General features: G+C 42.1%; 1 protein-coding gene across 3 annotated transcripts in view; it reads right to left on the reverse strand.

Annotated features, from left to right (window-relative positions):
* Positions 1-17385, reverse strand: part of acss2 (acyl-CoA synthetase short chain family member 2) — a 39778-nt gene extending 22393 nt beyond the window's left edge. For all 3 annotated transcript variants that reach the window (XM_034086801.2, XM_034086800.2, XM_034086799.2), the window contains exons 1-2: positions 16625-17385; positions 6776-6971 (exon numbers count right to left, since the gene is read on the reverse strand). In XM_034086801.2, coding sequence (XP_033942692.1) covers positions 6776-6971; positions 16625-16751 — 323 coding nt within the window. In that variant the 5' untranslated portion in view covers positions 16752-17385. The remainder of the gene's footprint in view (positions 1-6775; positions 6972-16624) is intronic.
* Between the last annotated feature and the right edge of the window lie 214 nt (positions 17386-17599).

Here is a 17599-nt window from a genome sequence, read left to right on the forward strand (position 1 = left end):
TTATCTACCTCTGGAACAAGCTAAACTAGTTATAAATATATATATTCTCCACTGTCGGGTCACTCATTACTGGATCAGCGAGCTGCATGAGATACTGACAGGCTGTCTGGAGAGGGAGAGAGAGAAAGGGAGGGGGAAAGAGGAAAAGAGAGCACTTCCGCTCATCTCCTGTGTTATTATCCAAAGTTAATGTAAACTTGAATAATGTACTTCATTTGAAAGTAATAATTATGTTGGTTGTTGTTTGTGCAGCGCCAGTGAATGAGCCCAAATTAACTGAGTTGTAAACATCACTTTAAATGGAAGATCCCCACTCGATCGGTATCGGCCGATACTGATTCCGGCGATCGGCCCAAAAATTGGCGATAGGAGCATCCCTAATTATGAGTTACATGTTATTCTTAATCATTTCTGTATGTTTTACAAGCAGGGGGTGAAATCTCATCTCACTAGACAGAGATGTACATTATTATTTCTGTGTGTATATGATACATATTACGTTTAACCAAATAACTAATGTCTCAGCATGGGAGGTGTACACATTTCGAAGCCGGTTTATCCAGCCGAGCCACCACTTTTTCTCAATTTAACCATCCATCCATCTTCTCCCGCTTATCCGTGGTCGGGTCGCGGGGGTAGCAGTTCCAGCAGAGAGCCCCAAACCTTCTTTTCCCTGGCCACATCAACCAGCTCTGACTGGGGGATCCCAAGGCGCTCCCAGGCCAGCGAAGAGATATAATCCCTCCACCTGGTCCTAGGTCTACCCCTTGGTCTCTTCCCAGCTGGACGCGCCTGGAACACCTCCCTAGGGAGGCGCCCAGGTGGCATCCTAACTAGGTGCCTGAACCACCTCAACTGGCTCCTTTCGACGCGAAGGAGGAGCGGTTCAACTCTGAGTCCCTCCCTGATGACCGAACTTCTCACCTTATCCCTAAGGGAGACACCAGCCACCCGGCGGAGAAAACCCATCTCGGCCGCTTGTATCCGCGATCTCGTTCATGACCCATCCTTCATGACCATAGGAGAGGGTAGGAACGAAAATGGCCCGGTAGACAGAGAGCTTTGCCTTCCGGCTCAGCTCCCTTTTCGTCACAACGGTGCGGTAAAGCGACTGCAGTACCGCTCCCGCTGCTCCGACTCTCCGGCCCATCTCACGCTCCATTGTTCCCTCACTCGAGAACAAGACCCCGAGATACTTGAATTTCTTCACTTGGGGTAAGGACTCATTCCCTACTTGGAGTGGACAGTCCATCGGTTTCCTGCTGAGAACCATGGCCTCAGATTTGGAGGTGCTGATCCTCATCCCAGCCGCTTCACACTCGGTTGCGAACCAATCCAGTGAGTGCTGAAGGTCGCAGACCGATGAAGCCATTAGAACCACATCATCTGCAAAAAGCAGTGGTGCAATCCTTAGTCCACTGAACTGCAGACCCCCCCCCCCCCCCACGACTACGCCTCCGATCCATGTATATTACAAACAGGATTGGTGACAAAGTGCAGCCCTGGCGGAGGCCAACCCTCACCGGGAATGGGTCCGACTTACTGCCGAGGACCCGGACACAGCTCTCGCTTTGGGAGTACAGAGATTGGATGGCCCTGAGTAGAGACCCCCCTCACCCCATACTCCCGCAGCACCTGCCACAGTAACTCTCTGGGAACTCGGTCATACGCCTTCTCCAAGTCTACAAAACACATGTAGACCGGATAAGCGTACTCCCAGGCCCCCTCCAGAATCCTTGCGAGAGTAAAAAGTTGATCCGTCGTTCCACGACCAGGACGGAATCCACATTGTTCCTCCTCAATCTGAGGGTCGACAATCGGCCTGACCCTCCTTTCAAGTACCTTGGAGTAAACTTTCCCGGGGAGGCTGAGTAGTGTGATGCCTCTGAAATTGGCACACACCCTCTGATCCCCTTTTTGAAAAGGGGAACCACCACTCCTTCGGTACTAAAATAAAGATCTAAAAACCGGAACTTTTATCACAGCCAGATTTTGATCAGCAAACTTCAGCCCAGTTGTGAAAGATTTAAACTTTCCCCTTTTTCACAACACAGTTACACCATGGGCGTTGAAGGAAAATGCATCCTTGCAAAAGTAACATTCAAGTTCACGTAGCTCATATCTCACACACACGGGCTCGTTTTGCTGGACTAAGGCTTTTAGATGAATAGCATTGTCTCGAGAGCACAGGGAGATGAATGAGTTGTGACAGCGCTGCCTCTCCAGATTATTAAATTATAGCCGTGTCCGTGAATCTCGTCTCTCGGAGTCACAGCTGAGTCTACAGAGACGAGACACACAGTTCGTGATGGAGAGGAGAGCTGGGACCCAACTCTGCACTATTATTACATTTATATAATTATATTAATGCATCACGATAATTAAATTCATCTCTACTTAAGCCTCTCATTGTCATACTGTTAACCCTTTACATTCTTGGATAGATCATTTATGCAAAACCAACAATAGACATTTTCGAATAAAAGCTTTTAATTATACCAAATGAGTTTCATAGGGACGGGGTTCAACTCTGGAATATTGTCGTTATTAATTTATTGAACAATTAGAGCTAGAATACTGAATGTATTAGTGATTTAAGCTGGTTAGGAAACGTTTAGGCTTCAGGAAAATAGGACTTTCTCTATTTCTTTTACATTTCAGATCAAACGGTTACTCAGTTAATTGAGAGAATAATCGTCAGTTGCAGCATCACTGCAGAAAATATGTTTTACAATTCATTTGTCAACCAAATAATAGTTTGAAAATATGTCTGGAAAAAATAACCATCTCAACGTGCGAGGCGACGTTGACAAATACTTATTTTATCTAGTTTTAAGGCCTTTGTGTACAGTATAGTTTAACAAATGTCATTGTAGCCAGGTTTGAGGCACGAAATCAATGTACTTTACCATTTTGTGTTAGCAGGAAATGATGCAATAACATTTTCTGACTGACGTCAATCAACCTGCAACTTCTTTATCCCAATGCAAACTAAATGTCACAAATGTACTCCTTGAAGTTTGTCTATTTTTTGCTTTAAAAGCTCTCCGAGTTTCTCCTCGATTCCCCTTTTGCAATATAATGTGTAAGAGGGGGACAACAAGTGCACATTTATAAAAACACACACATAACGTCCGTCAACAAGTAAGAGATGAGGCGAAGTAAATAAAAAAGACATGTTGAGAGCATTATGAAAGAGTGTTTTTCTAGAGTGCAATCTTCGCAGGACTTTAAATCCACCATGGGGACAAAACTGTTGCAAATCTTGAGCAACATTATAAAATATGTAAGCATGAACACGCACGTTTATGAGCATTGAATACAAGCTTAAACACGTCACAAAAAGTTCCTTCCCTGAAGTTTAAATGTGTTCTCAGTCTACCAACATGTGTGCATGGACCATAAAGTAGAACACATGTACAAAGCTGCACAGTTTAAATCCCAGAAGGAAACCGAGCTGTTTTTGTGCAACTTGTTTGACATTAGAGTCACATAACTTTAATGAGCAGAGTAAAATCACTTTCAGATGTGTTGCATTAAATCCAAAATGAGCGTTTCACACTCGGTCTCTCATTTTATTGCCTAACTGGTTGAGGCTGATAAGACCAGCATTAAAAGGAACACAAACACACACACATGAGCCCCACCCTCCCCTGGCATCCAGCATATGAAACTGTTGCAAAACGCCTCAGCAGCAGTGAGTGACAGCTCACTCTACAGCTTCAGTGGTAAACTGATCCAGAAACACACTGCTGCCTCAGTGGAGTTTCTCAATAGTGCACACACTGTTTCTTTAGGTTCTTCCAGTATAGTGTGTATATGTGTGTGTGGGTGTGTTGGTGGTGGGCGGGGAGCTGGCAGAGCTGAAAGGTCTCTGTGACCCGCTTGGCACCGAGCGCTGATGGGAGTTCACAGAATGACTGATACTGTTTTAGAGCTCTGACATCGATAATCAATCACAATACGACATCTGAGCTGCAGTGAGTGTGTGTGTGTGTGTGTGTGTGTGTGTGTGTGTGTGTGTGTGTGTGTGTGTGTGTGTGTGTGTGTGTGTGTGTGTGTGTGTGTGTGTGTGTGTGTGTGTGTGTGTGTGTGTGTGTGTGTGTGTGTGTGTGTGTGTGTGTGTGTGTGTGTGTGTGTGTGTGTGTGTGTGTGTGTGTGTGTGTGTGTGTGTGTGTGTGTGTGTGTGTGTGTGGTGTGTGTGTGTGTGTGTGTGTGTGTGTGTGTGTGTGTGTGTGTGTGTGTGTGTGTGTGTGTGTGTGTGTGTGTGTGTGTGTGTGTGTGTGTGTGTGTGTGTGTGCGCGTGCGTAATCAGGACACAATAAAGACAGCGGTTATATAGACACTGACAGATATGTAAGAGATAACCAAATCAAATATAATACTGGTTTTTTTTTTTACATACATACAATCCTGATAAGAACCCTTGTATAATCCCTCATCAGAAGCCAACCTCCTATCCATCCCCACCCGCATCAATCACCGGACCTGGGGGGAGAGAGCCTTCTCCGTCGCTGCCCCCTCCCTCTGGAACTCACTCCCACAACCCACCAGAGACTGCACTGACCTCACCACCTTCAAAAAAACTTACAAAAACTCACCTCTTCAATCTGGCTTTTAATGTGTGATTGTTTTTGTATTATTTGACTTTAACTTTAACTATATATGTATTTGTTGTTCTTTTCACTATATCTGTAAAGCGTATTTGAGCACCTGTAAAAGCGCTAACAAAATAAATCTATTATTATTAACAGGACAGAGTAAAATCATGTTGTCAGTGCTCTTTGGAGAAAGAAGTCTGTACTGTTTCTTAATCAACTCACACCTTTGTTTGTTTTCGCAGCTCATTGCAACGTATAGGCTGAAATGCAACTGCAGAGATATCTGACATTAGATGATATACATTGTTATATAAGTGTGGCAGATCAATTGGTTATGCTAGAATACTAAACTTGTATTCATGTTAGACTGTTGGTAAGACAAAACAAGCCAACTACTTTTTTAAAACACTTTATAAATAAGTGCAGGAGAAACATGTTTTGCATGCTGGTAACAAACACTTCGCTGAAGGTTATCAGACAAGTTGGCCCGGCTATCCGTACTGCAAATGTTAAGAGCGATAATAGCACGTACACACGCCTATAAATAAAAAACAGTGAAACACATCTTCAACACTGTGGGTTTGAATGTCAGGGACCGAGGAGGACAAACTGTTTCTTTAGTATGACGACATCACTTAAAACTAAAAAAGACCAGCGTATCAAATGATAATAAACTTTCTTTTATATGTTCTTAAGGGAACAAGTGACTTCTCGAGGTCAGGGTGAAAACAGTATCAGCGTTTAGTTTGAGTTAAAGTGGCTTAGTTCATCATTTCATTCATAGTGATAAAACTAAATAAAGAACAACTAATTTTTATTCAAAGCCATAAATTGAACACTGTGCTAAAAACACATTTTGAATTTTTTGACCGAAATGTAAGAAGTCCCTTTATGGATAACTGGTTTTTACTCCTGTAGATGTTTTAAATTCTTCTCATTTTAACTCCTCAATATACTGTTGGTTAGTTTAATCTAAAAGATGATCATATGTTTGTAGCTTTGTTCTGTGAGAACCAAAAATCTCTACAAGAATCAGCTTTTCTCCAAAAGAATCCTTGTTTTCAGATTTTAAAAGATGCATTTTTTAGCTGATCTAAGAGGCTTTTATAAGCTTAAGAAGTAGCAGATGAAATCCAAAAACAATATTGACAATATGTTCATTGTTGTATTGTTCAAGCAAAATTCTAACATGAATGCAGGTGTTCTGCTTTTCCTTGTCAAATGTGTTAATAAATTAAATATTCGCTAAATGGCTAAAATAATCTGCAGTCAAATCTGAATAAGAATAACTGTTTGTTACAGAGGAAACATTTAGCAGATAGTATGATTAGTGGATCGGCAAAAAGGTTGGCATACGTTGGATTTAATCAATAAAAGTCTACATTTACTGGTTTAGCTTTTGTTTGTTTTGTGTAAAAAATGTCCCTTTTGCTCAGGGAAACTGTAGTCAAGATGTTACACTACAAGACATCTTATAGAGAAAATGACCTAATATTAATGAAAATAATGATAAGTTGCAGCACTGCTTTCAGAGATGGTCCTGCACATTAAAGTCAGCGAGGGCTCACATGTGCTGGTATCTCCGCTACATTTTAATCACACGTTCCCACTTTCCCCATCCTCTCCCTGGATGGCACCGCTTTAAAAAGCCTTGTGTGGCCTGACTGCATTCCTCCCTGTGGCCTCAGCATTCACATGAGGACACATCAGAGCCCGATGGCAAGAGGCACAAAGAGGGAGAAGAGAGAGTGAAAGAAAAGAAGTGATGCTGCAGAGCGAGAAGAGGAGCCTTTCAGGACAAACAGGAACAAGTGCAGTGTTTCAGTAAAGAGGGTCAGCCAAGAGGAAGAGATGGAGAGGTTAAGGGAAGGAATAGCAACAGGTATGTCAAATGAGAATAAGAGTGATGATGCAAATGTGTGTACAGGGAAGTAGTCTTTTCTTTCCAACACATTTTTAGCATCAAACATTTTTTTTTAATACTTAAAATAGACATAAATTGCCCTTTTAGCTCCAACGAATACTTGATTATCATAATAACAAACAACTTTTTATTAACCCAAAAAAACATATTTTAAAATGTCATGCTAACCAACACACACACACACACGCACACGCACGCACACACACGCGCACGCACACACACGCGCGCACGCACACACACGCACGCTCACCAGTAGAAGGCCACTTTATCTCCGAGCTTCCTCTCGTAGACGTTGCGGTCGAGCAGATTGTAGCAGATGTTGGTTGAAGCTCCTTCCATGAACTTGGTGAATATTTCTCCTTTAGTCACATCGAAGTTGTATTCGAGGAACGGACCCGAGTGTTTGGTCTTCCAGAAGAAATCTTTAGCAATGTCGCCCCAAAACTCTGCAGGACGGGAGAAGACACAAAATAATAAATATACGTCTTCAAAATAACTGTTTTGTGTTCTTGATAGCTATGGACTGACTCAGCATGTGACGGAGCCCACACACAATAAGGGGCACACTCTGGACTTAATTATCTCAACGGGTCTGAATATCTCTAAGGTTGTGGTGACTGATGTTGCACTGTCTGACCATTCCTGTGTTTTCTTTGAGAGCTCTATTTCTGTTCACACAAATGTTCAAAAAGAGGTAACCACAAAGCGATATTTAACTGAAAATACTAGGGAAATGTTTACTCAGAATGTTTCTACCACACTTGCCCCTGCTAACACCTCAGTAAATGAGCTAGTAGATCATTTTAATTCACAAATAAAAAATGTTATAGATGCCATTGCTCCAATTAAGGTAAAGGAAGTGTCTGGCAAGAAAATATCTCCATGCAGAAAGGCCATGACTGTGAGAGCAGAAAAAAGAGAGTGTCCCAAAAGCTGAACGTAGGTGGCGAAAAACAAATCTCCAGGTTCACTTTGAAATCTATAAAGAGAGACTTGGCCTTTATCATTTGGAATTGAAAAACGCACGACAATCGTTCTTCTCTGACATGATTACCAAAAACAAAAACAACGCACATGCAGTGTTCGCTACCGTCGACAGACTAACTAACCCCCCAGTGTCAGTAGCCTCTGAATTTCTATCCACCAGGGCATGCAATGATTTTGCCTCCTTCTTCACTGACAAAATTCAGAAAATCAGACAAGCAGTCAGTGCCTCTGCATCAGGAACAGCAAATGTGTTGTCTCTGTGTCCACTTAACATCAATTCAAACACCATAACACAACTCCATCAGATTAATGATAAAAACCTAGAGGACATTATACAACTTCTGAAGCCCTCCTCCTGCTGCCTTGATATTATTCCAACAGCATTTTTCAAAGATGTTTTTCCTTGCATGGCCTCAGATCTACTTCATATAGTAAACAAATCTCTTCACTCAGGTATTTTTCCACAGGCCCTGAAAACTGCAGTCATTAAACCGCTCTTAAAAAGAATAATCTAGATGCTTCAGTAATGAACAATTACAGGCCCATATCAAACCTGCCATTTCTCGGTAAAATCATTGAAAAAGTAGTTTTTTCAACAGTTGAGTAATTTCTTGCATTGAAATAAGTGTTTCGATGTGTTCCAGTCAGGCTTTCGTCCAAAACACAGCACTGAGACTGCTCTTGTAAAGGTCTTCAATGACATCCACTTAAACACAGACAGTGGCAGAACTTCAGTGTTAGTATTATTAGATCTCAGTGCTGCGTTTGACACTGTTGACCACAGCATATTACTAGACCGACTGGAAAACTGGGTGGGACTTTCGGAAACAGTTCTAAATTGGTTTGAATCCTACTTAAAGGACAGAAACAATTGTGTTTCTATAGGTAAATACACATCTGAGTTGACAAATATGACATGTGGGGTACCTCAAGGATCCATCTTGGGGCCTCTTCTCTTTAACGTCTACATGCTACCACTGGCTCAGATAATGAAGAACAACTAAATAAGTTACTATAGCTATGCAGATGACACACAAATTTACGTAACAATTTCACCAGGAGACTATGCTCCAATTCAAATACTGAGTAAGTGCATTGAACAAATCAATGACTGGATGTGTCAGAACTTTCTCCAATTAAACAAAGATAAAACTGAGGTAATGGTTTTTGGTAGGGATGCTCCGATCGATCGGTCACCGATTGAGATCGGCCGATACTCACTCTCTACCGATCGATCGGTGCTCTCTAAACATGCCGATCGCGAGAGCCGATCGCATGACGTAAAATACATGACACTTTTCTCTGTGTGCGGCAAAACAAGCTCGCCAAAGTGGCTTCACCGGTCTGGCATTATGTCCGAAAAAGACAGTAAAATAGTGGTATGCAACGTGTGTGAAGCAGAAATCCTGCAGCTCTGCCCCCCGGACCGGTAAGCACAGCGAAACACACACACAGGGAGAACCAGACCGCAGTTCATTTCCTCATATTCCAAACGAGAAACTACGGTAGCAAATCACCCGGTTCTTTACGACCAGAACTATTAACGGGATACAAACCGGAGGAACCAGGCATGGAGGGAGGTGGCAGAGACAGTGGGTAGGTAGGTTTTCGCCTGTTTGGGGAGTTATATATATTGCTCGCATAAAAACCCCGGGGTTTTTTGCTTTGTATGTCGGCGGCGGGAGATTCATGTGATTGGTTGTTGGTTGCAAAAAATCCCCAAGCTTTCAGACAAGCCCAGCTCCAAGATTATCAAGATTTTTAAAAAGCTGCTGTGTGGACGTACCGTAAGAGTTACACACTTAGCTATTTTATCTACCTCTGGAACAAGCTAAACTAGTTATTATAAATATATGTATTCTTCACTGTCGGGTCACTCATTACTGGATCAGTGAGCTGCATGAGATACTGACAGGCTGTCAGGAGAGGGAGAGAGGGGGGAGAGAGAGAGAGGGAGAGAGGAAAAGAGAGCGCTTCTGCTAATTTCTCCCGTGTTATTATCCAAAGTGAATGTAAACTTGAATAATGTACATAATTTGAATGTAATAATTAAGTTGATTGTTGTTTGTGGAAGCTCCAGTGAATGAGCCCCATTAACAGAGTTTTAAACATCAATTTAAATGGAAGATTTAAAGTGATCTTCCATTTAGGCCCCGCCCACTCGATGGGATCGGCGATCGGTATCGGCCGATACTGATTCCGGCAATCGGCCCCGAAATTGGCGATCGGAGCATCCCTAGTTTTTGGAGCCAAGGCAGAACGTATAAAAGTTAGCGCTGAGCTTCAGGCTGCAATGTTCAAAACAACAGATAAAGCCAGAAATCTAGGTGTAGTCATGGACTCTGACCTGAGTTTCAACAGTCACATTAAAACAGTTACTAAATCAGCCTCCTATCACCTAAAGAATATATCTAGGATTAAAAGACTAATGTCACAGCAGGATTTGGAAAAACTTGTCCATGCTTTTATCTTCAGTAGACTCGACTACTACAATGGTGTCTTCACAGGTCTCACTAAAAAAAATCTATTCGGAAGCTTCAGCTGATTCAGAACGCCGCTGCTCGAGTCCTCACTAACACTAAGAAAGTGGATCACATCACTCCTGTTCTGAAGTCTTTACACTGGCTTCCTGTGTGTCAAAGAATAGTTTTCAAAATACTGCTGCTGGTTTATAAAGCACTGAATGGTTTAGGCCCAAAATACATTTCTGACCCATTGCTAAATTATGAACCATCCAGATCTCTCAGGTCTTCAGGGACTGGTCAGCTTTCTGTCCCCAGAGTCAGAACTAAACATGGTAAAGCAGCATTCAGTTATTATGCTCCAAATATCTGGAACAAACTCCCAGAAACCTGCAGGTCCGCTGCAACTCTGACTACTTTTAAATCCAGGCTGAAGACTTTTCTTTTTGTCGCTGCTTTTAATTGAACTATTCATATCTTAGACTGCACTGTAACTTTTATCCATGTATTTTTTCTGTTAATGTTTATTTTATTAGCTTTTGTTTTTAATGACTGATTTTAAATGCCATTTTCTTAATGTCTTTCATTTTTTGTAAAGCACTTTGAATTGCCTTGTGTTGTGTTGAAAATTGCTATATAAATAAACTTGCCTTGCCTTCATCTCAGATACATTTGTAAGATACAGGCCTCAGGTATTGTCGTATTTAATGCAATGCTTCAGATTTAGCAGGAAAGACAGTTATGTTGCAAATCACAGCTTGTATGTTGTTGGCCTGTGTGGCTCTTGCAGTCAGGCCACACATGTTGCAAGATGCATTTGGTTGAAAGAGGATTCGGATTGTGGCAACCACTTTTAGAATTTACTTTAAAATGTCCAAAAACAACAACAGAGGTCCAACAAAAATCACCAGAACAAGGTGAAATTAATTGATTATGTGTACAATTTAAAAACTACACCTCAAAATGATGTTCGTTATAACACAGATTGTTTCTCAGTTTATAAGTTAAGCAGTTTGTCTATGAATTGCAAGAAATGTGTGAAAAGTCAATTTCCTAAAGCTCTGAAATGTCTTGTTTTGAGCAATTACATTTAAAAGATGATTGTATTTGTTGCTTCTTTAAAAACCCAGGCCACTGTGGAAAGGACTGAGCTTTGCTACATTAGTGCTGCTTGTTTAACCAGTTGAGTTACCAAGGTGCTTCAAAGATCATCATTTCAAACAGAAAGGCAGCAAACCTTCCCTTCGGAGAAAATGCAACCAGATAAAAGCTTTTGAAAGACTGAGTGTTTCACTGAACCACCAGCAGAGCTCATGAAGAGCTAAATACAATATTTATTTCAGCATTCAACAAAAACAAAACCGGCCAACATATGTGTTTGCAACTCAAGATGGTTAATAATTATCTCACTATAACTTGTCCCACTTGTTGAAGTTCCTTTTGCAAAACGTTTATGGGCTAGCCTTCTCTGTGTATCATTAACATACATAAGGCATAATAACCCAGCACGGTTATTTCATCATGGCACAGCTATGGAGAACGTAATAATGGTTGTTTATAAACTCTGAGCCCAGAGCCAGAGATCAGATTCCACCTGCAGGAAAAACTTGTTTCATGTCTCTTACATACTTTACACAGAGACTCCACTTCACAAAGAAATGAAATTAGCTAGTGTTTGATTAACAATAACTGCACAGATATGGAATCTGGTCTGGTAAATTCAGCAGAGACACGTCCCGCCGAAAGGACCAGAAAACCCTGACATAATCCAGCCATACACGTTGTCTGCAGGAAAACAATGAATGAATATTTTTTACGAGCCATACTTATAGGTTTTCAGGGCTTAAAATTTAAGTTATTTTTATTTAATGATTATTATTATGTTGATTTTACTCCTAAATTGTTGTTTTTTCCATAACATGTCATAACCTAGACAAAAGTGGCCGGAATAGCAGTAGGGCCTGGCTCATTTCGTGGCATCTGCAGGCAGTGGCAAGTCCTTCCGGCATATGCCACAGAGGCCGCTACTCTGTGGTAGCTGTGGCAAGTACTTCCGGCATATGCCACAGAGGCGGCTACTCTGTGGTAGCTGTGGCAAGTACTTCCGGCATTTGCCACAGATGCCACAACTTGCCGAGACATCTGCCGCTGCTCAACGGGAGTTGCCACAAGATGCCAGAGTAAGAGAAGGTTTACGGTAGCTGCCACTCGCCTTCCGTGGCAAATGCTGCTATTTAAACCCGTATTTATCGTGTAAAATGTCGCTGTTTTGGCATGACTTTATCGAACTGATCTGTACACAGGACTGATGATCTGTACACAGGGTTGGGTTGTAACGGAATACATGTTACGGCGTTACGTAATCAGAATACAAAAAACAAGTAGCGTAACTGTATTCAGCTCGCGTTACATTTGATAAACAACTAATCCGAATACAGTTACTTTCGTAACCCTGAAGTGAATACATTTTGGAATACTTATTGGAATTATTGGTGGAAAAGTTTCCTCACAAAATGTATCCTAATATTCATTACCGGCAGAACTGTGTGCACACATGGATGTATAATAAGAGTGTGCACAGCGCAGCAGCATGTATGTGAGGCCCCGCCCCAGCACGCAGATGAGAGAGAGATCTCTTTTTAAATATATAGAAAGTTAGAAACGGAGATGGTTCGATAAAACGTGCAAGATAACGTTTATAGCATTTCTTTATTGTCGAAATGATGACATTTCATAACGGGATAACATCAAAGTGAATGGCCTGCTGCTGCTGAAGGCATGGGGCAAATATAAGTCCTTTGGCTAATTTATAAAGTAAACCTTAGCATCTCACTAGCAGTGGCAACTGCAATCAGTTACAGCTGCCCTAAGTCTGTAGCCAAGTCTAATAACACCAGTGTACACGTTGCTGTGTCAATACAGATATTTATTTGTTAATTATTTGTCTTTACTAGTCATAGGCTACACCTGGTTTATCGTAGCAAGCAGTGGAAACTCCCCTCAAGAAGCGACAATTGCCAAGGGCGTTGCAACCCTCACTTGCCAATATTTCATCATAAATATAGCACGTTTGTTTATTTTAGCAAACCATGCTCCAAGTAAAATTGAATAGAAATGATAATGTATACTCTTTTTGAAAAACAGAGATCGCACATCAGTCCTGTGTACAGATCAGTTCGATAAAGTCATGCCTAAACAGCAACATTTTACACGATAAATACGGGTTTAAATAGCAGCATTTGCCACGGAAGGCGAGTGGCAGCTACAGTAAACCTTCTCTTACGGAGCGTCCACACTACAGCTCCAAAAATAGCTTGGAGCTGGGCGTGTCTGGAGCTTGGGGATTTTATTCAAGCAACACGGCCAACAACCAATCACATGAATCTCCCGCCCCCGACATACAAAGCAAAAAACCCCGGGGATTTTATGCGAGCAATATATATATATATATAAACTCCCCAAACAGGCGAAAACCTACCAGTTTCCCCCACTGTCTCTGCCACCTCCCTCCATGCCTGGTTCCTCCGGTTTGTATCCCGGGAGGTGAAGAGGGTCTGGTCATACAAAACCGGGTGATTCGCTACGGCGATAGTTAGTTTCTCCTCCGACTTTTTTTGAAAATATAGAAATGAACGGCGGGATATCTCTCCCAGCTTAGACGCGGTTTGATTGGCTAGCGCTTCAGCTGTCAGATTTTGGGAAACGGGATTTGATTGGCTGGCGCTGGCTACTCCGGCGTCCAGGCGACCAGAAGTTGAACAATGTTCAACTTCTGGTCGCCTGGGTCGCCTGAGACGCCTCGCTCGGCTACCCACAATTCAGTTCGGCGAAAAAGCGCGGCTACGTGACGTCACCCCATTGAAAGTGAATGGGCAGCTTGGAGCTGCTTGGAGCTTTCGACGCTGTAGTGTAGACGGGCCGTTACGGCCCGTCTACGCTTTTTCGCCGAACTGAATTGTGGGTAGCAGAGCGAGGCGTCTCAGGCGACCCAGGCGACCAGAAGTTGAACATTGTTCAACTTCTGGTCGCCTGGACGCCGGAGTAGCCAGCGCCAGCCAATCAAATCCCGTTTCCCAAAATCTGACAGCTGAAGCGCCAGCCAATCAAACCGCGTCTAAGCTGGGAGAGATATCCCGCCGTTCATTTCTATATTTCAAAAAAAGTCGGAGGAGAAACTAACTATCACCGTAGCAATCACCCGGTTTTGTATGACCAGACCCTCTTCACCTACCGGGACACAAACCGGAGGAACCAGCATGGAGGGAGGTGGCAGAGGCAGTGGGGGGAACTGGTAGGTTTTCGCCTGTTTGGGGAGTTTATATATATATTGCTCGCATAAAATCCCCGGGGGTTTTTGCTTTGTATGTCGGGGGCGGGAGATTCATGTGATTGGTTGTTGGTCGTGTTGCTTGAATAAAATCCCCAAGCTCCAGACACGCCCAGCTCCAAGCTATTTTTGGAGCTGTAGTGTGGACGCTGCGTTACTCTGGCATCTTGTGGCAACTCCCGTTGAGCAGCGGCAGATCAATAGAGTCTGTCTGCAGACCGCAGCAAGGAGGCGTTTCCTATAGGGGCGTTTCCTATAGGGGCATTTCCTATAGTGAACGACGGGAGCCGGCTCTCGCCCGCGAACGAGACGTTTTTTGTTTTGTTTTTGCGGAGGGATCTAGATCGGCATGAAGGCACATGCAATGTGCAATGTGGACATTATCCCGCTTATTACACACGGCCACATTCTCAACAAAGTAACCACATGACTCCCAATAATAATTGAAATGCTTTTATGGATTTAGAAAAAGATTTTATTGATTTAAAAAATAGTTTTTTGTATTGATTTAAATTGACATGCATCCGCTAAGAAAAGTAGTCCGTTGTTACTGTTTGAACTAACGTAACAACGGCAGGAACTGCTTCTATAGTGTTTTTGAGGAGCTTTTTGATTACAGATTTGAAAACATCGTTGCTTGCTTTAAAAATAGCGCAATTCATGATGTCAAACCTTGAAAGATATCCCTGCCCTAATGCCAAAAGTAACTGGCAACTGAATATATGTCGCCGTAGCTATGATGTCTATGTCTGGACCGCTGCGTAAAAAGGAGGGTTTCTGACCCATTACTTCTCTTCCTACTTTTTGTCCCCCTCTTCTCCCCGCTGCAGCCTCGCAGTTGATCTCAAAGCACGCTCCCCTCTCCTGCAGGGAGAAAAACTATATTTATATACTTTATATAGGTTGATACAGTAGCCCCTTTTTTTAAATAGTTTTTATAGGTGTTGCCATCTGTTTTGTGTAGCGTGGTTCTACAAGCAAGTCAATGCATTAATTGGGTGGTATCAGAGAGTTACACGGGTCTGTAAATGCAATGAAAACAATTGGCCACAGCAAATAATTTATATTAAACATGTAATTTTTACTTTTGAATACTTTAGTACAAAGGATGTCTTGAATAATTTAAGTGATATATGTGTACACATATAAATCATTAGTCAAAACAGCGCTACATTTGATTTAATTAAAAGGTATAATATGTGGTAAACTGAAGAGCCCTTTGGGAGCCGAAAGAGCCGGCTCTTCTTGGTGAGCCAAATGATCCGGCTCAGCAAGAAGAGCCGGAATTCCCATCACTAGAACAATGACTTCTTCTGCGAGGATTTATAAAAGCAGCTGGATAAAAAAAGTTAGGAAACGCCCCTATAGGAAACGCCTCCTTGCTGCGGTCTGCAGACAGACCCATCTCCGGCAGATGCCTCGGCAAGTTGTGGCATCTGTGGCATATGCCGGAAGGACTTGCCACAGCTACCACAGATTAGCGGCCTCTGTGGCATATGCCGGAAGGACTTGCCACTGCCTGCAGATGCCACGAAATGCGCTTGCTGTCTCTCCGGAATAGAGAAATCTTCAATTGGATTTTTTATACTGTTAATTTAGGGCTGAGCCTGAGGGCTTGGCACAACCCCTAAAATAATAATATTCTGAAATGCAGCTTTAAGTCACAGTCTGAGTAAAGTCTGAATAACTCGAATGCCTTTGCCTCGGCTGAAACAACACTGTGGAGGGTTTCTGCTCTGTATACTTTAGGAGTTAGTGCACCTCTGACATAGACCTATTATATTTTTAAATCAAATACATAAGACTTATGCAAAACGGCTCATTTCAGAACACTCTGTATTATATTATAGTTATCCTGGATAACAATTAAGTCTTAGTTATTTATCTACAAATTATCTTGTATTGGTGTAGTTGATTAGTTTATATCAGTCTAATAGTTCATAAATGTATCAACAACATTTTGTGCAGAAAAATAAAGTAGTTTGTTAACAACAATGTGACAATACTGTTTTAAAAAATCTTATTCCAAAGCCTGATTATTCTTAAGAATTACAACGCAATATCTCTTTTAAAATATGTAGTTTGTTATTATACTATCATCAAATCAGTGGCAAAAAATGTTCTTAAAATGACAATAATATAGTTAAATTATAATTATTTCAGGGCCAATAAATCAAAAATAAGTACTTATAGTGGATACAGTAAATCGGAGCAGAAAATATAGGATAATCCAGTAAAGTAAAAATATCTCAAAATTCTAAGTACAGTAAAGGTACTTTTACCACTTTAACAACTTAATTACATTATGACAGAATTGATTTACCATCGGGATTCTCTATGGACTTTAAGTAGAGCTCCTTATATTTCTCAAAGCTGGGGATGTGAGCTTCCTTCTTCAGCTCCTCAGACCCGTGGAAGACGTCTTCCTTCGGCACTTTTTCGGGAATCATCTCTGAAACGCTTGTTTGATACTTTTTCACGTTGGCTCTAGCACGCTTGCAGCCCAGCTTCGTTTGAATGTCAATCGATATATTGATTGCACGCACAGACGCTGTCACAGATCATCAATATCAGCAATGCAGGACGGGAGAACAGGAGCGAGCAGCACAATGAAGCAATACAGCTGCATCAAAGTTCATTCAGACTTCCTTGTTTTGCAGGATGTTTCCTTGTTGATTTCCGTAATACTTTACGTGCAAAAGCCGCGTTTGGACCCAACGCGTGCAGCTGCAGTTGTGAAGCAAAGTCCGGATTAGTTTGCGTGCAGCTCCGGTGGATTTCTCGTGTGAAGTCCCGCAAACAAGGACACGGCTGTCCAGTGAAGCTAACAGGCTAAGCTATCTCACACCAGTAGAAGGTGGACACGCGCTGAGACGAGGCCCTTCTGTATTAGCTGTTCAGACTCTACGTGTTTTTAATGATCAAATTAAGATATTCACTCAGTCAGCAGAGGGGTTTCTAATAATGCCCTGGAGGCTGAATTGAACTGTTTTTGTCCCAGCGGTGACACTTCTTCTTCTTCTTCGTCTCCTTTCCTTCTTCTTCTTCTTCTTCTTGTTTGGCTCAGACCGCCAGCCAATCAGAGCGCACGGTGCCTTCGCGTAAATACACAAACACACCGCATTCACACTTTTAACGACCCATCGTTGCGTTCAAGTGGTCACGGTTGTCGTAAATACTTAATGGTGAAAAACAGCCATTAACCCTAACTTCCTTTAACAGGCCACTTTATCTCCAAGACATGACAAGCATTTAACCTTTAACAGGGTTATATTATAATATAACGTTTTACTTAGTT

This window comes from Pseudochaenichthys georgianus, chromosome 7 (genome assembly GCF_902827115.2).
Source record: "Pseudochaenichthys georgianus chromosome 7, fPseGeo1.2, whole genome shotgun sequence".
Classification (NCBI taxonomy): domain Eukaryota; kingdom Metazoa; phylum Chordata; class Actinopteri; order Perciformes; family Channichthyidae; genus Pseudochaenichthys; species Pseudochaenichthys georgianus.